General features: G+C 54.7%; 8 protein-coding genes across 8 annotated transcripts; 7 read left to right on the top strand and 1 right to left on the bottom strand.

The window, feature by feature from the left end:
* Positions 1-762: 762 nt before the first annotated feature.
* Positions 763-1,760, top strand: G647_00428 (uncharacterized protein; the record flags this gene model as incomplete). Its single annotated transcript, XM_008723831.1, has 3 exons — positions 763-1,030; positions 1,084-1,224; positions 1,282-1,760. The coding sequence occupies 3 exons, from the start codon at positions 763-765 to the stop codon at positions 1,758-1,760; spliced, it is 888 nt and encodes a 295-aa protein (XP_008722053.1).
* A 2,101-nt stretch (positions 1,761-3,861) lies between these two features.
* Positions 3,862-4,920, top strand: G647_00427 (uncharacterized protein; the record flags this gene model as incomplete). The annotated part of the gene is made up of 2 exons (XM_008723830.1): positions 3,862-4,215; positions 4,321-4,920. The coding sequence occupies 2 exons, from the start codon at positions 3,862-3,864 to the stop codon at positions 4,918-4,920; spliced, it is 954 nt and encodes a 317-aa protein (XP_008722052.1).
* Positions 4,921-6,987: 2,067 nt separating this feature from the next.
* On the top strand, positions 6,988-8,535 carry G647_00426 (uncharacterized protein; the record flags this gene model as incomplete). Its single annotated transcript, XM_008723829.1, has 1 exon — positions 6,988-8,535. One exon carries the CDS (start codon positions 6,988-6,990, stop codon positions 8,533-8,535), a length of 1,548 nt encoding a protein of 515 aa, XP_008722051.1.
* A 2,144-nt stretch (positions 8,536-10,679) lies between these two features.
* Positions 10,680-12,623, bottom strand: G647_00425 (uncharacterized protein; the record flags this gene model as incomplete). The annotated part of the gene is made up of 1 exon (XM_008723828.1): positions 10,680-12,623. The coding sequence occupies one exon, from the start codon at positions 12,621-12,623 to the stop codon at positions 10,680-10,682; it is 1,944 nt and encodes a 647-aa protein (XP_008722050.1).
* Positions 12,624-13,299: 676 nt separating this feature from the next.
* On the top strand, positions 13,300-17,944 carry G647_00424 (uncharacterized protein; the record flags this gene model as incomplete). The annotated part of the gene is made up of 5 exons (XM_008723827.1): positions 13,300-13,311; positions 13,359-13,502; positions 13,555-16,588; positions 16,639-17,354; positions 17,405-17,944. The coding sequence occupies 5 exons, from the start codon at positions 13,300-13,302 to the stop codon at positions 17,942-17,944; spliced, it is 4,446 nt and encodes a 1,481-aa protein (XP_008722049.1).
* Positions 17,945-18,391: 447 nt separating this feature from the next.
* On the top strand, positions 18,392-19,826 carry G647_00423 (uncharacterized protein; the record flags this gene model as incomplete). Its single annotated transcript, XM_008723826.1, has 3 exons — positions 18,392-18,480; positions 18,543-18,696; positions 18,768-19,826. The coding sequence occupies 3 exons, from the start codon at positions 18,392-18,394 to the stop codon at positions 19,824-19,826; spliced, it is 1,302 nt and encodes a 433-aa protein (XP_008722048.1).
* Positions 19,827-20,641: 815 nt separating this feature from the next.
* On the top strand, positions 20,642-21,217 carry G647_00422 (mitochondrial import inner membrane translocase subunit tim-17; the record flags this gene model as incomplete). Its single annotated transcript, XM_008723825.1, has 3 exons — positions 20,642-20,720; positions 20,771-21,114; positions 21,170-21,217. 3 exons carry the CDS (start codon positions 20,642-20,644, stop codon positions 21,215-21,217), a joined length of 471 nt encoding a protein of 156 aa, XP_008722047.1.
* Positions 21,218-21,793: 576 nt separating this feature from the next.
* G647_00421 (uncharacterized protein) lies at positions 21,794-25,582 on the top strand (the record flags this gene model as incomplete). The annotated part of the gene is made up of 1 exon (XM_008723824.1): positions 21,794-25,582. One exon carries the CDS (start codon positions 21,794-21,796, stop codon positions 25,580-25,582), a length of 3,789 nt encoding a protein of 1,262 aa, XP_008722046.1.
* Positions 25,583-25,874: the final 292 nt, after the last annotated feature.

The raw sequence follows: 25,874 nt of genomic DNA, 5'->3' as shown, positions 1-25,874 counted from the left end.
CACTACTGCCTGCTGTCCCCAAGGAGCGGCGGCTGGAACGAGGCGAATGTCCGGTTGACGGGGCGAAACCTCGCCATCTATCCAAGAATATGAGCCAGAATCGCACTTCTTGCTCTTTCGATTGATTTTTTTTCCGTTGCGCGTACTCGTGCTTCCATGGCATGTACTGGGTATATTCAAGTACCAGCGGTCAGACTCGGATGGCCCGATAACGCCCACACGATAAGGGAAGCCCCTCCACTCCCCTCCGACGCGACGGCCCCTCCATGGCCTGCCCCTCATCTCAACAACTTTCACAGTGTCCTTCACCGCCTCGACATGACGGGTTGGCGTGCACAGGACTTGACTGGTCTGTTCTGCTCCCATTGCCAACCCATTGGTGAGGCGGGCACGAGCGGGCAGTCCAGCCCTCCCAAGATCCTGCCGACTCACCGACATGGCATCTTCTGACAATCTATCGTAGCGGTAGTCGCGGTGCGCCAGTCGCACTCCGAGCTAGTGGCGGGAGAGAGAAAGAGCCACCACACAAACTCTCCTCTTACATCCCCCTTTTATATCGTGTGTTGACAACTGTTTTCTTTTCCTGCTTTTGGCGGTCAGTGCATCAACATCCCGTGTATTTCCATCGTCCTTCGCCGTTTCTCCAATCACTTAACTTTCGGTTGTCCATCATTCACTTGTCCGTCACTCCATCGTTACCTCTCTCTCAGCCCTCTCTCCGTGCCACCTCACCTCGTGCCTACCCCCGCAACATCACTCACCATGAGCGGCAAGGCACAGATCCGCCTCGACGGCAAGGTCGCCCTCATCACCGGTGCTGGTCGCGGCCTCGGTGCTGGTCTGGCGAAGACCCTCGCTGAGCGTGGCGCTGCCGTTGTCATCAACTATGCCAGCTCCGCCAAGCCGGCCCTAGCCACCGTGGCCGAAATCGAAAAGGAAGGCGGCAAGGCAGTTGCCATTCAAGCCAACATCTCCAAGACGCCCGAGGTCACCAAGCTCTTCGAGGAGGCCATCAAGGCCTTTGGCAAGCGTAAGTCAAGTGGGAGCCGTCGAACGGTCGGGATGGCGTGCTAACCGTCGAAGTCGACATCGTCATCAACAACGCCGGCATGGAAGCTTTCTCCAAGCCCGAAGATGTCACCGAGGAGCTGTATGACCAGGTGTTCGGTCTCAACACTCGTGCCCAATTCTTCGTCGGTCAACATGCTCTGAAATATCTCAGCGGTAAGCGGCGACCGGTCCGAGTCCGCGGTCTGTTCGACTGATGACGTTATCCTTCAGACGGTGGCCGTATCATCTTCATGTCATCCATCGCTGCCCGCATAGGTGTCCCTAACCACGCTTTGTACGCTGGTTCCAAGTCGGCTGTCGAGGGGTTCGCTCGCTCCTTCGCGGCCGATGGTGGTCCCCGCCGCATCACCGCCAACGCCATCGCACCCGGTGGTATCAAGACCGACATGTTCGCTCAGAACGCATGGCACTACTCTCCTGGCGCGACCAAAGATACTCCTATCGAGACGATCGAGGCCGGTATCGCCAAGCTCATCCCTCTCGGCCGATGTGCTGTCCCCGACGACATCGCCAAGGTCGTCATGTTCCTGTGCCATCCTGACAGCGAATGGATCAACGGTGAGTTCATTGGTGATGGACGTTCGGGATCGTGTCTGACAACCGATCTTTCCAGGTCAAATCATCACCCTCACTGGTGGCAGCGGTATTGCCTAAACGGGCCACTCCGCTATACCGGTTGTTGCCCATGATGGGCTTTCTTCAGTGCATTTTGTGGCTTCCAAAAGCGTGGCTTGAAAGAGTACAAAAGTTCTTTTGGTCTAGCAAAATCGGGTTGATAGAAACGCCTCTCTCCTGGGTTGGGTGATGGGCATGCAGCAATTGGTGCATCGGGGCGAACCAACAGGTAGATACGAGACAAGACCAACGTTGGACACGAAGTAGATTTTATGCCTTCGAACTCCTGAAACGACTTACGCAGAGCTCGGCTCACCTGTCTGACTCTTTGGTGCAAAAAAGCGTGACCATCACCCCTGTCAACTGAACGTCCCAGGCCCACGAGGTACAATGCGGAGTGTAGAATACTGTACAGAATGATGCATACCCCGTCAGTACATGGATAATCCACCTCGTCGTGCATCACTCGCCCCGAGAATTGCCACTCACTGATGCTTTGGAACAAGCGTCCGGACAATGCTCAAAACCGTCAAATATGTGTCTTCCACTCCGGATGCTACCAGGCCAAAAGCGTCAACGACGGCGCCTCGCAACTCCGACTCGCCGACCTCATGCAGCTTTCTTCACTTCGGCATCATTACGGCGTCCTGGGTACCATACGGAGTACCCATCAAACTGCTACGGATATCCTGGTGCACGGAGCTTTCGAACCTCGCGACTTCTCGCTGCTGCGGAGCGCACACACTCGTTTGGAAAATCCGTCCCGGAGCACTGACTGACAACTGCTTGCAACTACAGTAGTATGAGCTTTAGACGGTAGTCCTGGCCCCATCCAGTGTTCCATTCTTCGATCAATCAGAACGAAATTCAGGGCTCTCGTGGGATGTTCATCCGGACCAAGCTGCCCGTGAGAGGAAGACGAATGGACAATAAGTGTCTTTCCAGCAGCCAGCTCGATGTCCAGATTGGTCTGCTGTATTGGGACTTCGGACCCAGCAATGCACTCGCGACCGAGTCGAAATGGTGAATACACTATACGACATAGTCGAAATTGGTCTTCACAAAGCACGACTACCTGCTCCTTTCTCCCCGATACGAACAACGCCCTCTTGTCGTGGTCACTCTCTTCCCATTACCGCTTTGAAAGAGTTGAGACCGTGCACTTGACATCTACCAATTGATTCGACTAGTGCCGAGGTCCGCAGGTCGAAAGTACAATGAAGTCTGGAGCGCGACTGTCGAACCAGAACAGGACCTACCATTTATGATCTATCAGGGTGGGCGTGCAGGATTACGCGAAGGTAACATTTCGCAGGCAGAAAAGTCTGTCTTCCCGCTAACCAAGGCCTCTGTTGGTGTTGATCAGCTTCGAGCCCAAATGAGGCCTTGGAGATTCAGAAGATCTCGCCAAACGTGAATATGGCCGTCCCACTCACAATCAGCGATCCTGCGGCTTCGGCAATCGAAGATTCAGCCTCACCGACGGCATCGCCACAGATAGGAACAAAGCGACGATAAAGGAGAACAAGTTCGAGACCGAGGAAGACGCCCGTTCTCATTGTGTAAACACCGAGCTCTTTGTTGTCGTGATCACTATGGGACAAATTCAACTTTGTCTCGGGGGTATAATGACCGCATTGTATCGACTCAGACTCCATGCTCGACTGCCCAAGGGCACCATAACAAAGAGCCTGGCAAGCAGACCAAGTTGTGAACAGACATAAAATTCGCCTGGGTGACCGAGGCTTGGGCGATCTGTCAACACACTCTCCAACCCGGAAATCAGCTGGAATGAGAGACTGATCAGACCGCAGACAAGTTTCTCCTGGTCCTCAACTTCGCCCTGCCAGAAGGTATTGGGCTAGGGAAATGGCCGATCAAGTGAACAAGAAATCCTCATTCGCGGCCCTTCGAAAATGGTATGATAAACGATGTAGGTCCGTGGGTCGAAATGTGCAGAGTGAGTCGCAACATTCAGCTACTCGGATCCAGGACTTTCTCTCTTATCAACCTGGTGCAGAATATCGGCAAACCGTCCAACGCAAACCACGAGTAGAGTCGGACCTTCACGAAGAGGCACAACGCAAATCTCACCACCTTGAGTTCTGCCACGGTCGGAGCGAGCTAGACTCCACCCCTCCTCGACCATCCGTTTCGACCGTCTCTTTGCCCTCCATGTTCGCAACGGGTTCGACTGCCGGAGTTGCCCAGCAGCCTGCACGGCCATTCCAATCACTGCCTCGTCCTCGGCCTCGAGCGCGACCTGTGGTCGAGGGACCAGAAGACTTTGAACAATTTCGATCGGACTTGTGTGGCCGCGTCGAGCTGGAGTCAACCGCGGCCCAGGCACAGAAGCAACCTCGTGCTCAACCCAAATCATTCACCATCGATCTGACTCAGGCTCGATTGGCAAAAGAGCAGCTCCATGCGGGTCCCAAAGCCAAAGCCTTCAAGGCGTTCTCCGGCAAACCGGTTGAGAATGGTATAGAGAAGATTCAGGCATATCAGGGAGTGCCCAAGCGAAAACCTGTAGGTTACATTCCTCCTGCCCTCCAGCCTGGCTATGTGAATGGAGTTCCACCTGTTCTACGTGCTTGCCACAGCACAACTAATCTGGCTCTACCACTGAACAAGCCCGGCGAAACCGCAGCTCCGGCTACGACCAAGAACTACAATTACCCCCTTGTGGACTTTCACCAGGGACTTTTCGTCAATGCTAATCTTTCCCAGGCGAGCATCTCCTCACGTTACCAAGACCCTCGCATCCCCGCCATGGAGTTCGCAAGCCGGGGACTCGCTGATGAAGTGAACGCCGAGCTCGCCCGATTGCGCGTCCCCGATGAGAAAGAGGTTATTCGACCAAAGATTGGTGTTCCAGACGAGAAGGAGGTTGTCCGACCCAAGTCTCGTGCGTGGATGTCACCGGGATCTCCCCTCAACCAGAATGCTTACGAACTGGAGGCATCCGCTCCCGGTTTCCCCATTCTGCAGGCCAAAGCTGTCAATGTTCGTTCCCACACACCACGAATCGTGAGAGTGACAAAGCGGCAAGAGTTCGAAACAGCTAGCCCTGTTTCTCCGCTGTCGAGCGATGCTGGCAAGATCAACTTCAGAGAGTACAATTGGCCTCGGTTCGTCGACAAGGAATTCGTCGATCCTGCCGAGGAGCATTCGCGTCGGTACCGATATCGACGCCGGGAGGTTCTGAAAGAGAGGGACCGCTCTCCAGACTGAACATTGAAGACAAGGGATACATGAGGACGGGAATGGCTGGTTCATTCCTTGTTCAGAGGTAAGTTTGATTGCTTACCTGGTTTACTTTGTCACGAGCACGCGGGCTGGTCCTTGGGCGGTCGGATCGGCCTTGGTTGTGTTGGTAATGGCATCAGTAATAATGATAATAATGGTAGTAGCATGGTGTCGACGATGGCGTTCTTCACTTGTGCAGGTCATGTGTCCTGCTGTATTTCTTCTGTTTCTTTGTCCCATGACACGATCTGATATTGGTGGGCCGACGCTCGGCGATAGACCGGATTTCCAGATTGGAACCTCCGAGCCGTCAGAATTGCGGTCAGGATCAGTGGCCCACAGGACAACGGCGTCGTCCCACCGAATGTCTCTCATCGCATCACGGGCATGTGAAAGCGATGCACGTGAAGGCGGGGCCGAGAACTCTGCTCGGGGTGATGATGCCGAGGGCGATTGAATGCCTGCAGAGTGCTGGCGAGCTGCTTCGTTGCACCTTTAGACGACGGTGCGAGTGTCGTGTAGTGTACTGGAAGTTGTATCCAGAGGACTACCAAAGACATTTGACCTGTCATCGAAGGGACCCATTTCGAGGCACGGCTGTACCCAGTAACTGGCAGCATGCCTCACAGAGAGCTCTAGGCCTTCGGGGTGCTCCCTTAGGCCCCAAACCACAGACCTCGGCATGCCTAGAGGAGCCGTGGGAGCCCAATCTCAATGTCCATGGCGGAAAGGATTCAGCCTCAGGCACGGTCGAGTCACTCCAACGCCCATCATTTCCCGATACTGTGTTGCGACTTCCGATTCCTCGATTCCGTGTCTGATGGACTTCACACTGTGTTTCCATTGTGGTACCCCCACACTGCGCTGATCATAGCCACGACCTTTCATGCCTTTATCGATACGATCGATACGCGCTCGATAGGCTATTGTGCCGACCAGCTCGCTCGGAACGGCAATCAGATTCGACGTCGAGGGCCACTTCCTTTGTCCCCAGTTCCGCTTTCGTCGACTCTTATTAGGCTGTAAAGAGAGCGAAAGTCAATCCGAGGTAACCTTGGGCGGACACTCAGCTCTTCGCTAACTTTGACTGCTTTCTGACGCCAATCAGTGGCACTGAGTCAGCCCGCCATGATCATATTTCACCCGCTCGGTCACAAGTACTTGTACCGTCGCTGCCCCGTCCAGCTTGAACGCATGTACCTCGTCTGCGCCCGGCCTCTTTCGCCTCCGGAAATCGTGCTGACCGGGGAATGAGAGGTCCTCGCTTCCCGCTCCGTGTGGAAAACTCTGCACGACACCTCCCACGCCTCTGATCCTCGGACGCCTGCACCCCCAAATTTGAGCAGACTACCGGCAGAGAGGCGTACCCTGCCCACCTCGGCGTATCCACTCCTCCTTCTCCATCTCGAAGGAACAAGTGGGGGACTTATTTCCCGGTGGTCGAGCACATTTAAACAAAAAGGCACTTTTGGGCTCTTTGACTCTGCCCGCCGGTCTGCAGTAGATACCACCGATAATCAGTCCGCGTGGACCCTCCGCTCACTGCCACAGGTTTATATTGTGAGACAGCAGGGCTCGACATCCCCACTGGTCTTTCTGTGTTACACTCGCCGACCATTGCAGCTCCTCGTCGCGGGCACCATTTCCACACCGACTCTCATCTCGTGTACCCAGTACCGTCCTCAACAGCGATCTCGCGGCCCATTCTTCCGGAATCTCGCACTCATCTCCCTCGCCACCAGCTCCATCCGCCCGGTGCCCGTTTGAGCCCGCCACCAAGCCGCGGTCAATTCGACGGGCGCCCCTCCGTCATCGCACTTTCTGAGTTTCCGAGCTTTACGTCCACGCACGCCGGACACGACAGAATTGACGAAATTGCACGGATTGTTTGCTTCGATTTTCCTGCGACTTTCTGTGACCGATGCCGCGCCGGACTGATTCGCATTCATGAATTCCTTCGAGATCTACCTCCCCCGGTGACGCTGCTCCTCTCGTGTCGCGGAACACCAGCGCTCGGAACGGTACGCCACCAGAGAGGGCAGATCGGGCAAAATGTACAGGAACACGGCCCAGAATTTTGGCCATGTCAAATGCATTCCACCCAACGCTCTCCCATCGCCTGACAATACCAGCGATTCTGACCTGGAAATCCTCGACGCGCTCGACGAGAAGAGGAGGCAGCTCGACGGGGAAATTGCCAGGTTCAAGGCCGCAAAGGAGCGCGAGTTTCGAGAATTTGAAAGAGAACTCCGCGTGAAGAGGAAAGGGACCCGCATCGGCGGCCATCCCCTGTCAGAGCCGCCGGCGACCAAACAATTCACCTCGGCTCCCTCGGCGACGACCTCTGTTCTGAATTTATTGGCCTCTGCGCAAAATGGTGCTGCCAACGGAAGGGCAGGGCCCAAGGCGAGAAGGGATGGATATATGGTCGACAAGGTCAAGAAACCAGCGCCACTAAGCGGGCCTACTCTGTCATTAGAGAAGTTGAACATCACGGGCGAGACGACGCCGCCGTTGCATTCCCTAGGAACCCCTCCCACACCAAATCTCTTGATGCGATCGAGGTCTCGCTCTCCCACCGACCCAAATGCACGGCCCACAACGCCACCATTCTCAGAAGGCGAAAAGGAATCGACGCCCACGTCGACGCCCACACCCTCGAAGGATCGGTCCGATCCCTTTGCAGGAGTTTTCACTCCGGCATATCTGCCCCTGCTCGAGTCACGCGACCGTACCGCCTTGGTGCGCAGTCCTCAAATTCCGAACTCTGCGGAAGAGGAGACCAAACGACTCCAGCTCGATGCGAGCAGTAAACTGCACGCCGAGAGACAGAAGCTCGAGTCCTCTCAGTCACTGCCTCCACAACAAGTTTCCCCTACGATTGTCACAAGCAAGCGGACGAAGTCGACGCCAGTACTACCCAGTGCAAGCCTTCCCAGTGCTTTGCGGACTACGAGTGGAGGGGGCCGCCGAAGGAAGCACGTCATGTTTCAGCTTGCAGATCTTAAGGTCGTAGACCCAAGTAGTAGTTACGAGGAAGGACCGAGTCCGGAGATGGAGGAGAAGAACGACGTGATGGAATATCGGGATCCAGGCATGCAGAGTGATCACGGCAGCGACGCGGGCAAGCAAAATAACGGGAGCCCCAGACTACTAGGCGAAAAGGAGAAAACGCGAGGACGGGGCAGAAACGGCCGCTTCGTCTCGCCTATCCCTTCACCATTGGCAAGTCCCAGTCCGAGCCCGTCGCCTTCGCCCGCCCTGCAGGGCTCATCGCCACGCCTGTCTCCAGCCGGGTCACCGAGCCCCACCCCGTCCTCTACGGACGAGACAGGCTTCTCCGGCGGTCTTGCCGGCGCAGATGATGGGGGCAGTGGAGTCGGCTTCTTCGAACTCGACGAAGAGCTCGCGAGTCCGGGGCTCCGAGACGGCAACCCCGTCGAGACATTCGATCTCGACATGGAGGACGAGGTCCTCGTCAACGAGAAGGCCAGTGTCGCGCAGCAGGGCCTTGGAATCATTCCCGCCGTGCAGGTGGGCAGCGTGCCCATCGACATCGTGCGGCCAAGCAGCAGCTTTGTAGGCAGTTACGGGCATTGAGGTCGCCATCGCCCGCACCGAGGAGGACGAGAACTGGACCGGAGCGGTCATGAAGGGAAAGGTCAATCTCAAAAAGCATGCTAGGTCATTTGGGCGTTCCCTGGTTATTGTCGGCTTTTTTTCCTGGTTCTTGTCTGGCATTCAGTCCACGTCGCTGCTACTCAACAAGCAGACCATGCGAACAAGTGGATGGCTATGCGAATATACGGATGGGCGGGCGGGCGGCTATCGTGAGCGATTTTGTTTCAGTTTGTTTTGACACGTGCTTTATGATCTATGCTATATGCTCTGTGCGATGTGCTATGTGGCGTGTGTGTGGTACGTGTGTGTGGTATGTGACGCCTGCCGGGGTCGGGATCAGGGTCGACTCCAGAGTCACGTTAGGCACACGACACGGTCACGAGGGTCTAGGACGAGTACAGCGACAGTGACAGCGACAGAAATTGCGACTCGAACGGACACGGACTCGCACTCGAGCTCGGAGCCACATACAATATCTACCTATCTTCCTACCTATCTACACACCTACCTATGTACGCACCTACCTATCTACACACCTACCTATGTGCGCACCTACCTATCTACACACCTATCTACCTATCTTCCTATCTATCTACGCGCCCATCTACCTTTGTGTGTTCAGGTCTCGGGCGGCAAAAGTGAACTTTTTCTAAACGTTGCTTTGCGTTGCGTTGGGATTTATTGTTGGGATTTCCTCTTGGCCTCTTTGTATATACTGACGGTGGCTGACGGCACGCGACACGCGGCACGCCACTGATGGATGAATGGATAGGCCCATTCCAGCGAGAGTTTGCTACGATCTAAAGCTGGTATGGTCGTATTGGATGGCATGGCATGGCATGGCATTGGTCATGAGCTGAGCACACTCAGGGATATAGGATACACAGTATGTGCAGCTATGTATGTAGCCATGTACAGATGTCTATGGGAGATATCTCGCATATCTCGTATATCTATATCTGCGTCTATTCCGATATCTACAGTATACCTATACCGAGATCTACTCTATATCTATTAAACTGGCGCGAGGCTTTATTGTCAGGAAGAGGTCCACAGCTCCTAGGGATCGCCTAAAAAGACTGAGAATCCTGGCAATTCATGCCTGGAACTTTGACCTCTAAGCTTATATACCTGTCTGAACCCCGTTCATGACATTTATAGCCAACGGGTATGCCTCTCTACGGCGGCAGGCACTGACCCTCTTACACTCATGACTCAACTACACTACATCTCAAAGTAAACGGTGCGATGTCTGCTAGCTAAATGGTGTGTATTGTATTGTCTGTCCTCACTATGAACTATTGAAAGCAAAAGGCAAAACAGGAAGGATAAAGAAGCGTAGCCTTGCGCTAAAGCTCCACCAATCAGAACGCCAGATTACTTCTCTGTAAACATGTACAGGGAAGCGGCAGCCTTGCTGAACCATAACTTCATCAACCTCATTACATTATACCTACAGTACCGATATCTATATTTATACCGAGATCTACGTCTATACCGATATTTGCATCTGTCTCTAGCTGCGTGCACGTATACGTACACGTGTATGTAGCACAAGGCATGCCCAAGGTCGGTTCGTCATGTCGATGGGAGTTAGGTAAGTAATAAGTATTCAATTGTCCCAACTCCCGTACAATATCGCACGTCACATGTCACACATCACAGGTGTGTGTACAGTACCGTGTACTTAGGTATGTACCGCGTATTTACTTGGGTATAGAAGGTAGAAACACGCACGACCAGGCTGCAGCTCGAAGGTTAAACAGCGACTGATGGAATACGTACTTTAGGAGTAGACCCCCGTCTCGTCTGTACTCCATGTAATTTAAATATACATATATACATACATACATACATCTACGCAGAGACATGTGAGTAGAGACATGTGAGTAGTCACATCCCCGACTGAATCTGAGTCCAGGTCGGGTGAATGATCACGGACTCTAGGCGAAGTTTACATACGTATTTGGGTCGAGTGACTGACTAGGTATGTAACGACCACGAGTCTCAGTCTCTTCCGCGCATCTGAGCCAAATAAACCTCTCGGTCAACCAATACATCGTACTCTGGTATTGTAATACACACGGCTCGGCGGTCTCCTCCCCCCTCCCTCCTCTCTCCGCTCAAATCAGAGCCTGGCCTCTGAACATGGCGTCCCTGACCTCGCGGATAATGTCCTTGCGATCCTTGCCGCCCATCAGCACGATACCCCGTCCGCGACGGTTCATGCGCCCCATGCGGCCTAGTCGGTGGACAAAGTCAATGGTCGTGTGCGGGACGTCGTACAGGACGACGTGGCGGACGGCGAGGGTGTCGACCCCGCGGGAGCCGAGATCCGTCGTCACGAGGACCTTGACGTCGGGGAGATGACGCGTGGGTCTTGCCTCTGTTTTGCCCGAGCCGGACGGGGTTGGGGTGGTGGCCCGGTCGAAGGGGACAAAGTCCCTAAAGAGTTTCTTTGCCGGGTTGCTCGTCGTCGCACCCGCGGGTTTGGACGATCCGTCGACTTTCTCTACCGACGTGAAAGATGAGAGGATCTCGGCTTGGCGCTGTTCCGTCGTGTCCCGAGTCAGCGCCACCGCTTCGATGCCCTTGGTCACCAGGTACTGGGCGACTTGCTCAGCCTTTTCGCGCTCGTTGACGAAGACTAGGATGTGTTTGACCGTGTTTTTGGGGTTGAGGTCCTCGTGCACGGCTTTGCCCAACGTCCAGATCACGTCTGCGCACGCGAGGTCGCGGTCACCGCGGTAGGGGGCACGGTCGATGTCAACGGCCCCGAGTTGCACGCGGCGCGGGATGGTGTGTAACTTTGGGGTGACGATGCGTTTGCAGTCGGGGAAGCGCTTGTCGATGAATTTGTCCAGACTGTTGGGGATGGTTGCCGAACAGAGGATGAGTTGCTTCAGAGACGGGGCCGCGCGATCGATGATCTCGCAGGTTGTTTCGGCGAAAGAGCGGTCGAAGAGACTGTCGGCTTCGTCCATGACGAGATATTGGATCCGGGAGAGGATGTTGGGTTCCTTCTTCGCGATACTGGCGATGAGGTGTGGAGAGGAGACGAGGATGTCGATGCCGGCCGGGTTGAAGAGACGGTTGCGGATCACAGTTGGGGTGTTGGAAGAGGAGATGCCGGCAGAGCGGTATTTGATCGTGTGCGACATGGACTTGACGGTCTTTGTCACCTGAGAGATCAATTCGCTGGAGGGGAGGAGGATCAATGCTCGGGGACGGCCCATTGATGAATTGGGTGGTGGTGAGTCGTCTTCCAGAGGATCCGAATCGAAGACGGTGTTCCTGTCTCGCTCTTCTTTGTCCTTTGTCTCCTGGGCTTCGCGCTCGAGTTGCTCGTTGTGGTCGAGTTCTTCTTGTTGTTTGACAGAGTTGATGACGGGCAGAAGATAGGCCAATGTCTTCCCTGACCCGGTCTCTGCGGCGAGGAGAAAGGTTTTGTATCTGTTCGGGACAGCCTTGCCTTCTGCGTCGACTTTATTCTGTTTCTGATATTCACCCTTTTTGCTGAGGAGGGCTGGGATGGCCAGCTTTTGCACGGCCGTAGGTGTATACTCGGTCAGATGGGGCAAGACTTGTGTGTATATGGCGTCGACGACTGACGGCATCAGACCCAAGTCCTCGAATGATGTGATCTTCTCCATCTCTAGCTTGAGTTTGTTCCGCTGGCCATAGGATAGAGGTGTTAGGGTCTGTTGCATCTTCAGTGCGTGGAACAGCGGCCGTTCGTCCTTGTCTTTCTTCTTCTCTTTTCTAGGAGCCGGCGATTGCAGTGACCCAGAAGCTTCTTCTCCACTGGATATGGTCCGCACTGTTGGCTTGGATGGCGATCTCACCGCCGTCGTCCTCTCCCTAATCTTTGACTTGATGGCCATTCTAGCACGCGAGGGAATCGCTCGAGGCGGTCGTGGCGGTAATCTTGCAACAGTCTGATTCATACCGGCAAAAGGCCCGGGTGTTTCTCGTCGCGCAGATTTCCTTTCCATCCCTGATCTGCCGACATCTTGAGTCAGTGTCATTCTCGAAGGCTTCCGCCTCTGTCGCATGGCCAAAGCCATCGTCCGTTGAGTCTGCCATTGTCGGGTGGCAGGACGTAGAGTAGAGAGAAGCGCTCTGAAGCGGCATGCCGGACAGATCGCCGCGCTCGAAGACATTGGCTTGGTGTACAACGATGTTCACTATTATGTACACAAGATCAGGCGCACTACAGCGCGGAGTGCAGGCTGGAACTTTTTTTCTTGCGCTGCGCGTAGTCGCGTTCCACTGTAGCCGGACCCCCCTGCAGGGCCCACTTCCTGCGTCCCCTGTTGTCTCGGTTGGACGCCGTTGCTGTTGTCTGGCCAACGCGGTTAACGGCTGGCTTTGTTTTCGTCCCCATGTAAAGCGCCCGATAGCTGCGGGGCCCTCTCAAGTTTCACTTGCGCCATTCATATCCTTTAACGAGATCTTGCGCATGACTACTCATGCTCTTTCCTTCAAGAGTGGCCTTCATTGCGGTCGAGCGATTCCTTCTACACGTTCGTTTCTTCCTCTACCCGAGTGCATAATCGGATAATCCAACACGCCGCAGCTGGTCTGCCTCACCAGGCTCGGCTCAGGTCAGACAATAATCCGCCATTCTTGCGCCCTACGCACTGTTCATCAGCCCTTCATTCCATCCTCGACCAATCCAGTCAATCATCCATGGTCTGAGCTCGACGTCTACCACATACACAAAGCCATTGTCGAGCAGTCATGGCCTCCGCGGTACGTGGCTTCGTTGATGTTGGACTCCCTTCTCACTGTTCTCTCAGGTCCCTCCTCTGCGCATTCAGAAGGGCAGCGGCAATGGCACAAGCACCTCGCCGTCCAAGCTGCCCCGAGTGACCAATCGTCCTCTATCCGAGCTCAGTCCCATGGCCGTTCGGAGGAACTCTCCGAGTTTTCCACAGGCAAAGGTGCGCATGCCGTCCACTTCAACACGACATGACCAAGTTGACATGATAACAGGGCAAACTCTTTGGCAACGAGAACTCCCCAGTAACGTCATCGCCCTTTTCTACGACTTCGCCACGTCTGTTCTGGCAGGGTCGAGATCCCAATTCGCCCGCCAGAGACGCCACCGAAAGCCCGCCGGTCCATGCACCGCAGAAGCGATCATCAATTGAGAACCTCAAGAGAGCTTCGAGAGTCAAGAACAGCAGCATGTTCGAGATCGAGCAGAGACATCACTATGATCCCTCACGTCCCTCAATCCTCGATGGCCGCCCACAAAGCATGCAATTCCTCAGACAATCATCACCTGTACGCATTTCCGATTCAGGGCGTAAGGAGAACCTCGCACCAGCTATCACGGCCTCACCAGTGCAGCCGACAGTGAAAGAGCCTAAAGAGGATGCTACGTCCAGCGCTAGTACTGTCACGCCTTTGTCGCCGAGCAGAATGAATCCTTCTCCCACCAAGTCTTCGCTTTCGAACAAGACTGGTTCGGCGTTCCGGCGCAATGGTTTCGACCCAAATACAGGCGTGTGGGAGGACGATGAGGAGGTCCACGAGAAACAACTGCCAGTCGGTCGTGGCCTCCACCGACATCAGAAGAGCGTCACTTTCGACCAAGCCCCTCCACAGGTAAATGAGTATGAGATGACCACGCCTGCCCCATCTTCCATCGCGTCTGGTTCTCGCGAGGGCAGCTACGACTCTGCCGACGAGGATGACGAGGAGGAAGAGGAAGCTAGTTTCGACAGAGGCTCGTCCATGGACCATGATGACAGTTTCGACGCGTCTCTGGAAGACACAGAAAAGACGCCGGTTGTGCTTCCTGAGGACTGGCGCTTCATGAGCCCCGACACCGCAAACACCGACCTTGCTCAACACGAGGAGGATGTCTTCGAGGATGACTATGGCAGTCCTGCTCCAACTGCTCAGCCTGGCACTGCTTCCAATAGACCTCACCAAACCAGTGCAAGCTCAGTCGATTCCAATGGCCAGTCTCGCCCTCTACCACCTCTCCCTCCCACGGTCGGAGCTCAAGCTCAATCAAGGAGTGATAGCCTTTCTAATGCATTCGAGCGTATCAGCGTCGCCTCACGTTCACTTCCCACGCCTCCGATGCCAGCGGCAACCTCCAAAATTGACATCCTGAATATGAGAGTATCGACATCTCTTTCAGCCGAGGATAGGATTCGCTTGATGGCCCTGCAAGACCAGGAAAGAGAACGCCGAATGAGGCGTATGGGCTCCAAGGAACCCAGCCCCCTTCGTAGCACCAGTGCAGACAACTCAACCACCTCAGACCTGGAGCCGGTACCGGTGCTCTCCGAGTCGAGGAACTCCACACCGCAGCTCTCGAGAGACTCGATACTGGCAGGCCTTCGCGGCGAGATTGGCCCTGACAGTCGAGACAGCAGCGAGGACATCCCAGATGTGCCTCAAGGGCGAGACCTGGCATCTCTCGACCCAGATATTCCCATTCCTTCAATGGAAGATCCCACCCAACCACGCATCAAGGAGGAAGAGCCGGAAGAAACAGATTTGTACTCCATTCCCGACGCATACGGTCGCCGCGTTGTCTCAGATTCGGATGTGAGCGCGAACAATGACGATGACCTTACCAGCCAGTACTCCCAGCCATCGCTTGCCTCCTTCGCTCCTTCTGCGGCCGCTGATGAGGGCCAAGAAACACCAAAGGCACAGAGCCCAGCGCGAGAAGTGCTTTCTAAATCTGCGCTTCCGCAGCGCGTCTCATTGCCTGACTTTGCGGACTTCGGCGAGACAAGCAGTTTCGACGTTGGCCTTGCGCCATACTTGAGCAACGAGGAGGAGAAACCCAAGCAGCTACTCCGCCGGGAGTCAACAACGGAATTGCCTGATCTCGCCGCATTACGACAATCGATCCAGCGTTCGTACACTCCTGATAACCAGCCCAAGCAGCGATTTGGAAGTCCAACAACCTTCAGAGCGGAGCAGGCAGTGCCAGGTAGTCCTGACTCTGTGGTGAGACATTCCACTGCATCCGATGAGTTGCCCATCCGCGCGAATGTCGAGCCGGAGCAGCAAGTGGATGCCCCTGAAGTCGACAGTGGTCGATCTAGCAGTCTCTCGGCGGCCTCCGACACCGGTTCCGTCTTGATCAACGAGAGAGAAGCTTCGCCAGTGTCTCCTATTTCCGCCGAAATCGAAGACACACCGGAGGCTGCGATCACCGAACCACCTCAGGATTGTCTAACGGACGAGAAGCCTTCCGAAGCTCTAGCCATCGCAGCGGAGAAGAAGCGTATTAGCAGTTTGATACCCTTGGATATTCCCCATGGAAGCCTGGACGAAGGCCTTGGCCTAGGTCTGGAGAAGGAATTTGACCGAGTGGTGGAAGCCCAGAAGGTAGAGTTTGAGCTCTCTTTGCAACGCCTCTATTACCCTTTCCATGGACGTTTCCCATCGAGTGAGCTCCCGCTTCACAAGGCGGAAGAACGGAAAGTTTCCAACCCAATGGAAAATGTCCCTTTTCTCCCCAAGCCCCGTGGAGCACGTCCTCCACCAGGCACAAGTCTTGCTATTCCCCCCACTACATCTGGCCATAGAGATTCATTTGCTAATCCAGCTCGTTGCCGACAGAGAGGTTACCTGATGCGACAAAATACCAAGATCGTGATTGCATCGGAACGTGTGTCCCAGGACGAGTGTAGGTCACCTGGTCTCCCTATGGTGACTGAGGACGGTTTGCTGGGTGTACCGACGGAGGCCAACCACGTCGTGCCTTCACCACGCAAAACGAGTCAGCCAACCTGGACCGCTGAGCCATGGAATGGCAAAACTCGTCGAAAGAGCATCAGGGTTGGAGGAGAAAAGACCATGAGCAAGCGAAAGCCAGTTGAAGGATCCGTGCCACCCTTGCCTGGGCTCCCCAGCAATGTCCAAGAGATGCTTGATGCGGTGGCTGAGGATGAGATTGGGGAAGAGGATGAGTGGGAGGAAGGCGCTGAACGCGGTCGGCTGTTTGTCAAGGTTGTCGGTGTCAAGGACCTGCAGATGCCTTTCCCGCAGCGTAAGACGATCCTCAATATCCGAATTGCGCCTGCGCTAACAGTCACATAGACGAACGGACCTATTTCGCCCTGACGCTTGACAACGGCATGCACTGTGTGACAACTGCCTGGCTCGAACTTGGTCGAAGTGCCCCTATCGGCCAGGAGTTTGAGCTGGTTGTGCTAAATGACCTTGAATTCCAGCTCACCTTGCAGATGAAGCTGGAGGAACCGAAGATTGAACGGCCACAATCTCCTACCAAGCCGCCTGCCTCGCCTAAAAAGCAAGGAGCTTTTGGTAGGTTGTTTGGCTCGCCCAAGAAGAAGAAAGAAACGGAGGCCAGGGCTCAGCAAGAAGCGCAGGCTGCTAGAAGACCCGTAACCCCCCCTTCGGCCTACGAGCTGGTGCAAGGTCTGGTCGCGAAGGACGGTTCATTTGCCCGAGCCTACGTCGCATTGAGTGAGCATGAGAAGCACGCATACGGTCGACCTTACAATGTCGACATCACCTGCTTCAACGAGTGGGCGCTTGAAGAAGTCCATGTTGGCAGCTCGCGAAGCAAGAAGAGTGTACCACAACTCCAGCGCCGTCCGCCCTATGAAATTGGCAAGCTGGAGTTGCAACTCCTGTATGTGCCAAAGCCGAAAGGGGCCAAGGATGAAGAGATGCCGAAAAGTCTGAATGGTGCTGTCCGTGCGCTCCGAGAGGCCGAGGATCGTCTTCATCAACAAGCCAATATCAAGGAGTTCGAGGGATATTTGAGTCAACAGGGAGGAGATTGTCCGGTAAGTTGAGCTGGTCCATGGAGCGAGGAGGACATGCTGACCGATTGCAGTACTGGCGAAGACGCTTCTTTAAGCTTGCGGGCACCAAGTTGACGGCTTTCCACGAGACAACTCTGCAGCCACGCGCAACCATCAACCTCGCCAAAGCCACTCGCTTGATCGATGACAAGACTGCCCTCATGCAGAGAGAGACTTCCACGAAAGGTGGTGGTCGTCGCAAGAGTGGATTTGCTGAAGAGGAAGAAGGCTACATGTTTGTCGAAGAGGGCTTCCGCATCCGTTTCGGCAATGGAGAGGTGATCGACTTCTATGCTGATTCCACTGCCAACAAAGAGGAGTGGATGCAAGCTCTCGCGCAAGTGGTGGGCAAGGGCGTGCAGACTGGCTCCGCCCCGATCAAAGGCTGGACGGAGATGGTTCTCAAGCGCGAAAAGAAGATCAAAGCTGAAGCATCGGCACCACGTCCCCGAACGGGCCATCAACGAACAGAGACGTACCACACCAGCGGGGCCATCAGCCAGGCGAGCAGTCCCGTGAAGTCTTCAGCTCGCGAAGAGAGGCATCGAAAGACGAAGAGCATGATCATGTAGGGACGGAATGGTAATGGGCATCTTCGAACAGGAGAGATGATTCTGTACAGGGGCACAGTGGTACGCACATGCTGGATTGGTTCTGCGACGGCCAGGAGGCGTTGAATTAGGACGGCGGCTTGGATCGGAGTGTTGAAACCGGAGGATCTGGACTCCCTTTTGATTCTGATGGGCAGACGATTTCATGCAGCGCACGATCCATGAGGAAGTCAAGGTCGGTAGACAGGGCTGACCAGGCTCATCATGCACGGTGCCGTGATGTGCATAAAGAGTTTCTCCCAGAAAAACGAGTGTTGAAGACTTTAGGTGTCTGCGGTAGACGAGCAAATGGGCCCCCACCACGCAACTAGCCCGTAAGCAGCTCGCAAATGGACGGCGATCAACCGACGATACTGTGATTGACTTCTCCTCCCTCGCCTTCTAAGTCCATAACCTCAAGATGCAACCATGGGCCTCGTACGGAGCATCGCGATTGTGGTGCTCAGCATCTCGCTGATCGTGTTCGTTGCGCTGTTCGGCCGACTGCCAGCCTTTCGGTAAGCGGGCGTCTCACGAATAAACCTTCTTGTCACTTGCTCTTTTTAACCGGATGATTCAGGAGAACGCCGATCGCCTTTCTACATCGACTGCTATGGGTGTACATTCCCCATGCCCTGGGCCAGGTTGACGAACGGCTTACCGGCCGACGCATCACGCGCAGTCTGGCCCGGACGGGGGACTATCTTATGAATGAGAAACACCCGCTTGTGCTTGTATGCCCAACTCAGCTGCCCCTTCCCTGTGTGCCCGGCATTTTCCTGACATACGCGACCCTCTGATACAGATCTTCTTCGTGGGACTGCAACTCATTGGCGAGATCTTGTTCATTCCGGCAGCATGGGATCGGCTCTCGTTTGCCCAGATTGCGGCACTACCCCCACTGATCATTGCGCCGCTATGGTTCCTGTACCTATGCAACGCGACGGACTCGAACATTACGCCTCAGAACCACCGATCCGCCATGCTCGCTTATCCGTATGACTTTGCGTTGTTCCACCCGGGGTACTTCTGCTCGACGTGCCGGTTCGCCAAACCCCCGCGCAGCAAGCACTGCTCGATTTGCAAGGCGTGCGTGCAGAAGCAGGACCACCACTGCATCTGGATCAACAACTGCGTCGGACGGGCCAACTATCTGTGGTTCAACGCCCTGCTGGTGAGCATTGCCGCGCTCCTCGTCTACGGCAGCCATCTGGGCTACGGGCTGCTGGACGCGCGGCTTCAGGACCGGCTGGTCCCGCCTGCGCTCACGCGGGGGAGTCTCACGAGCAAGCGGTGGAGCACGCGTCTGTCGTGGAACGAATACGCGCATGCCTGGGCGTGGGCCATCGCTGTGGAGTGGCGCATTGGGGCTGTCGTCATGTTGAGTCTCATGTGTGTGCCCTTGGCGTTCGGCTTCCTGGCGTATCATCTGTACCTGATCTGGGCGGGGATGACGACCAACGAGTCGTCCAAGTGGAGCGATTGGAAGGAGGATATCCGTGACGGCGTGGTCTTCCGCGCGGAGATGCAGGCGCTGAGGGAGACGTTCCCGCCCCTGCCGGAGGATGTGCAGCCTCGGGATGAGGACGTCAAGTGGCCCCGCGGCGTGAGGGCGCGGTGGTGGCTTGTGCGTACGAGAGATGGGGAGAGGCCGAAGAGGAGGAAGCTCAGGCGGGACGGCAGTAGGGACGGGAGGCGGAATATCCCTGGAAAGAATGTGGATGAGAGGGACGGCCTCGAGGAGAAGCAGGAAGAGGTGCCGGATGACCGATGGGAGAAGGTGACCAGCATTGCGCAGGTGGAAAACATCTATGACTTGGGGTTCTGGGACAATTTGCTGGACGGCCTGTTCAATCGCGCTTGACTGACGGGACTTGTTTCTGCATGAGTTTTACACAAGGCGTGTCCTCTCTTTGCCGGAGTTGTCGCTGAGACCATGTTGCATGGGCGGTGGTTATGCAATAGATCTGGTTCCAACGAGAGCGAGAGCGACAGCGAGAGGAAGAGCGTCACGCGACTCAATTTCTACTGCCATCAACAAGGTGGTTTCTGCTCACCGGGACACTGGAAGGGCATGATGATATAGTAATTAGAGCAATAATACTGGATATGGGTCGACTTGGTCGACTTACTGTCCACGACTATAGCCTTCTCCAAACGATGGACACGCAGTACAGCGGATTCAATCTACATTTCACAAGTCTCCATCTGGATTCACAATAGAATTGATATCACTCGGGTTCGGAGCATTGAAGCCGGCTGAGAGTACTCCGTAATGGCTTTCCATGTCTACATCCCGACCAGGGTGTTGGTCGCAACAGTGTGAGCGTTCCTCCGTAGAGTCTCGGGTAAACTTGTGACTGTGCTGGAAGATAGTACGGTGGAGCAGGCGGCCAGCTACAGTCTGCGGCGAACTTTCGCGGAAATCTTTTGGATCTTTCACTTGCATCTCGTTTGCATCGCAAAGCCGTCAACTTGCTCCTCGAATTCGCCTTTGCATTTACTGGTGCACCACTTCACCGCCCCTGTTGCCTTCGGTCATCGGTACGATTCCAACGGAGTCGACGCCCTATGCCATTGTCCCATTACCTCTGCTAGATCTGCGCTACCTCCGAGCGCGGCAGTGACAAACCTTTTGAAGAGCAACTACAAGGGCCTGAAGCTCCGGATATCTCCACAATGGATCACTCACGAGATCCATGTCCATGGGTGGCGCTTTCAGATTTTGGCGGAGCGTTCTGTATGGGCGCATTAGGAGGTATGCGGAGTCGCCATTCCCCTTGACAGATATCTCTGACAGTGGCCCAGGCACATTATGGCACGGCATTAAGGGATTCCGAAACTCACCATACGGCGAACGACGGATAGGCATGATCACAGCGATCAAAGCCCGTGCGCCCGTGACAGGAGGCAACTTCGGCGTATGGGGAGGAATGTTCAGCACGTACGACTGCGCGGTCAAAGGCATCCGCAAGAAGGAAGATCCTTACAACTCCATCATCGCTGGCTTTCTGACAGGAGGCTCGCTGGCAATAAGAGGAGGCTACAAGGCGGCGAGAAATGGTGCCATCATGTGCGCCATCTTCCTTGCTGTTATCGAGGGTGTTGGTATTGGCATTCAGCGACTGATGGCGGAGAACACGAGACTCGACGTAAGTGTGAAGCCCGTATGAAATGTGCTCGACCAGATATGCTAATACTGTCCAGCTGCCTCCTCCACAACCGCCCTCCGAAGCTGGTCGGGTACCGGCGTGACTCGTGGAATTGGCAACAGTTCCGCATTTTATTTGAAGCAGTTATTCCAATTTTGCGTGGCAGCGCTCGCTTCTCGGTTCTCTACTCTCATCCGGCGAGGATGGCAAGCCTCTTCGCTGTCAAATGACTTCCTCATAAATGCATAGCGGGGCTACAGGCGCAGACAGTCAGGCGGGCAAGCTCCATGATGTGAGATGAATTGATCAAGTGGACATACCTATGGTCGATACGTGCCCGGTTGGCCAACAGATGCCCTCATTGTGGTTGGTTCGATGGCAGGCGCTGAACTGACGCTTGACTGCTTGACTTGACGGTGTAATATAATAAATGGACAATGAACGGAACATGCATAGACAGTCTTCAACTCATTGAGCCTTTGATGTTTGTCAATGTACGGAGTAGTATAGACGTGAATGCACAGCCACAAGGCTACGAGGCTATGAAATGCGAGTGACTGCCTCGTTCATCTCTACTTCCGCATAATACAACTTTGGCTTGTCCAGCATTCCCAACATTTTCCAATTAGACTTACAGATTCTCTTAATTACTCTACGATTCTCTCCGGTGGTATCTGTCATGCATCATGGGAAAAATGTCTCCAAAACCGCGGGCATGGACGACTCAGCAAGAGACGCCCTCGACAAACAGGCACGGGTGAAGACCGCTGATTTGGGCTTCCATGCACCAGACTACATCCTAGACGATATCATCCCGGTCACAGACCCCAAACTCATCTACAGCAATACTCATGCCCAGCGCGACCGCCGCCTTCGCTTACTGATCCGCCGCTACACGAACCAGATCCAGTACGGCTGCCGCAATGTCAACTGCGCGACTCCGACCTGCTTGAGCTACCGGAAGAGAAACAGTACTGCCCCGTTGAGGAAATACACTGAACTGAGCGCGAGAACATTGGCGTGTCAGTTGGTGGATGAATACGGTCGAAGTGGCAAGGACACATCATTAGGACTCTGCCCAAATGAACCTGTCGTGCCGTGGTACGAGGATCCCGCACATGCGAAGAAGAGGAGGAACAGTCACGAGAAGCTGCCACAGCAGAGACAAGAGAACGGCCATCACCCGAAGCGGGCGAGCCTCACGCAGCACACAAGAGACTCTTCCAAGCAACCACCGGTCAGTGACCATGGAGCACGAAGACACAGTCAAGATGGTGTGGTCGAGGCAGGGAGGCGCATTCGCAGACTGGATTCTTCCATTGCGGAAGGGCTTCCTGAGGTTGCTAATCTCTTGAATACAACTGTTTTACGACCCAGCCTGGACAAGAACCACGCCAGAAGCGAGGATGTTACCCGTCAGCTGTCGCACTCATCTTCAACTCCCACGAGGCCGAAGGATCTGGCTTCCTTTACACAGACCCTCTTTGATCTAGTACCACTGCGAATTCTCAACTGGTTGCCCGTCAAGATTGGCAGCAGTACTGGAGATGACCCAGTAGCCGCGGATGGTGCTACCCATCAAGAGCAGACTCCTGCTGATAGCATTCAAGATAACGGCACAAGAGTCGAAGAATATACCACCGAGACGGTATCGAATGGGCCAAGCGATCAGTACCAGGACGCACCAGCAGTCCACCAGCAACCTACATACTCTCTGAAGACATTGACATGGCAGAACGTGACGTGGCTGCTGTCGAAGGACCGAAAAGAAGATCCTGGCTACCATGGGCGGTTCACCCCGTTTATTAAACAGAGCTTCGCATACTGTCTCAGCGATCCTGAACGGTTGTGTAAATCTGTCAAAGATATTCAGGAGAGTGTCAGGTCTGGCGCATACAAACCGCAAGACAAGGGTGACTCGGCCACCAAAGCAAGTTGTAGCAATGGCCAGCACGTCCCCTCTGTCGTGCCAAAGCATTCAATCGCTACAACAACACCGGGCGATATGCGAGCGCTATTGTACGGCCTCTCCACTCTTGAAGCCTTCAACGAACGAGACCTGCTCATGACCAGCGTTCTGGAAGCACTGCAACACTCGTATTCCCTGCCCTCGTGGCTGCGGAGCTGGCAGTCTGGAAAGCATCGTCGTTCGTGCAGCGCCAGTAGCGAGAAGGCATTGATGAAGAGCCAACGACCATTCGACGACGCAAATGCTTGCGTCGCTCGTCCCTCAGACATCGTGGGCCCCATTTCGCTGCTCGAAAATCATGTGCCTGTAATCCACCTGGAAGACCCCCAGGTGACCGAGCTCTGTCTTGTGGCACTGCTGTTTCTCGCCACCACCATTTTCAACCCTAGATTACCTGCGTCGCCAAAAGCCGCTCGCTGGTTGGACAAGCAAGATTTTGTCAGCTTCAGAGACGAGAGAAACCTTGGGCTTGCCCATGCGTCTTTCCGGGGGTCCTTGCGACCGCAAAACCTCGTAACCATGCGCGAAGTGATCGAGGCTATTGACGTGTCTGAGGACTGGTCGGTACATCGGCTGCTTTTAGGCTTGATGGATGCGATCAGCCATCGACTGACCATTGCCAAGTGGGCAAAGACGCTGAAGACCTCAAAGGGGACAAAGTCGAAGCAATCAACGATCGTCGAATCCCTTGTCGCCCGGTTTGACCGCAACTTCCTTCCCATGGGAGAGGACGTTAGATCTAGCTGGATTGGCACGGTGGCCGTCGAACTGGTGAGAACCGTAATGCTCAAGGATTGGGATCGCTCTGCCGTCATTCAGCGAGGTGGGCCTGTAGGTGGTGCCCTGGAGCTGCTTGCAGAGATATACCGCCAGAGGCAAGACTTGGAACTGCATCACGGTCTTTTCTGGATGCCCTTCATTGCGGAAGCCTTTGATGACATGTCTATGCCTTCGGAATGGCTATCTTTCCGAGCCGACAACCGTCGAATGCATCTCCTCTCCTTCTCCTTTCTCTTCCGGCCTGAAGTCCTGGTGAAATACTTCCGGGCAATGAACATTGCAATTATGAAGAAGGCTCATGAGGATGCTATCGTCGTTTTCAATGACACAAGGCAGTATATCTGGGCAACGCCGGCAATCCCGATCTTCGGCGCGAAAGAGGTGTTGGCTCATCTCCGACCTCATATGGCCAAATACTTTGTGCTTACAATTCGGAGAGATGATATTTTGAATGACGCCATCAATCAGATCTGGCGTCGTCAACGGCAGGAGTTAATGCGACCTCTGCGGGTGCGTATCGGCAAGGACGAGGGTGAAGATGGCCTCGACCATGGTGGAGTCCAGCAAGAATTCTTCAGACTTGTCTTTTCCGAGGCGTTTCGACCCGACTATGGCATGTTCACGGTTGACAACATCACTAGGATGGCTTGGTTTCAGCCAGGTTCACTGGAGCCGCTCTACCGATTCGAAGCGTTGGGCATATTGATGTCCCTGGCTATCTACAACGGCATTACAATTCCTATCACCATGCCGCTCGCTTTCTACCGCAAGCTCCTCGGGCTCAAGGTCAAGAAACTTGAACATGTCGCGGATGGCTGGCCTGAACTGGTGAGAGGCTTGAGGACAATGTTGGAATGGTCCCATGGCGATGTCGGTGACGTGATTGCCAGGACTTATGAGTTCAGCTACGAGTTCTGTGGCAGCAGCGTCACCGTCGACATGCAAAAGTTTGGTCGAGATGACCCATGGCCACCAACAACGCCGCGGACAAGTAAATGGGGCAAGGCGAAATCCAAATCTACATCCTTTGAAATACCACTGGATTCGGCATTGACGCCACCATCTCACACGTCGCCGAACTTGAGTCCTACGATCCCGACCGCTCCGATCCTCAGCCGAACCTCCTCCATTGAGCTCAAGGGCATTTCAACCCCTCAGAGTATCGACAGTGATGTGCTTGAGACCCCACAAGTCGAAGAAGCGGCCCTCGTCACAAATGCGAACCGCGCCCAATATGTCAAGGATTACATCCTCTGGCTCACGCACAAATCCGTTGAACCGCAATATGAGGCGTTCGCCCGCGGCTTCTACACCTGTCTCGACCGCACCGCCCTTTCAATCTTCACGCCTGAAGCGCTCAAAGTTCTGATCGAAGGCTACGCCGATATCGACATCGACGAACTTGAACACACGGCCACTTACGACGATTATACGGCGACTGATCCCACCATACTCGATTTCTGGAGCGTGGTTCGCAGCATGTCGCCGGAACAACATAAACAGCTACTCGAGTTTGTGACGGCGAGCGATCGTGTGCCCGTGAATGGGATGAAGAGTGTCACGTTCATCGTCCAGAAAAACGGCGAGGAGGATACGAGGCTGCCTAGTTCTAGTACCTGCTATGGTAGGCTTTTGTTGCCGCAGTACTCGAACAAGAAGATTTTGGAGGAGAAGCTCACCAAGGCGATTGAGAATTCGGCAGGGTTTGGAACCTTGTGACCTGGACGTCTTTGTCACATTTAACTGGCATGGCAATCGCGATACGAGACAGGATGGGAAATCGAGATATTGATTCAGTTGGCCAAGGGAGGAGAATTAAAAGGCCCGTAAGACACGCGCGGGTCTGGGGCACTATTGTTACCACCGTGACTAGCGCGGTGAAGACAGAGTATCAGTCTCGTCCATGAACTTAGTTAGCTCTTACGAATGATGATTATGCACGATGAAGACTTGATCGCGTTCTGGTCTTTCCACGTCTCGAACGCGTCACGTGCGCGACGTCTTCCCAGCT

The sequence above is a fragment of the Cladophialophora carrionii genome (genome assembly GCF_000365165.1).
Source record: "Cladophialophora carrionii CBS 160.54 unplaced genomic scaffold supercont1.1, whole genome shotgun sequence".
Classification (NCBI taxonomy): domain Eukaryota; kingdom Fungi; phylum Ascomycota; class Eurotiomycetes; order Chaetothyriales; family Herpotrichiellaceae; genus Cladophialophora; species Cladophialophora carrionii.
Note: the sequence above shows the minus strand (reverse complement) of the source record. Positions and strands in the feature narration are given on the sequence as shown.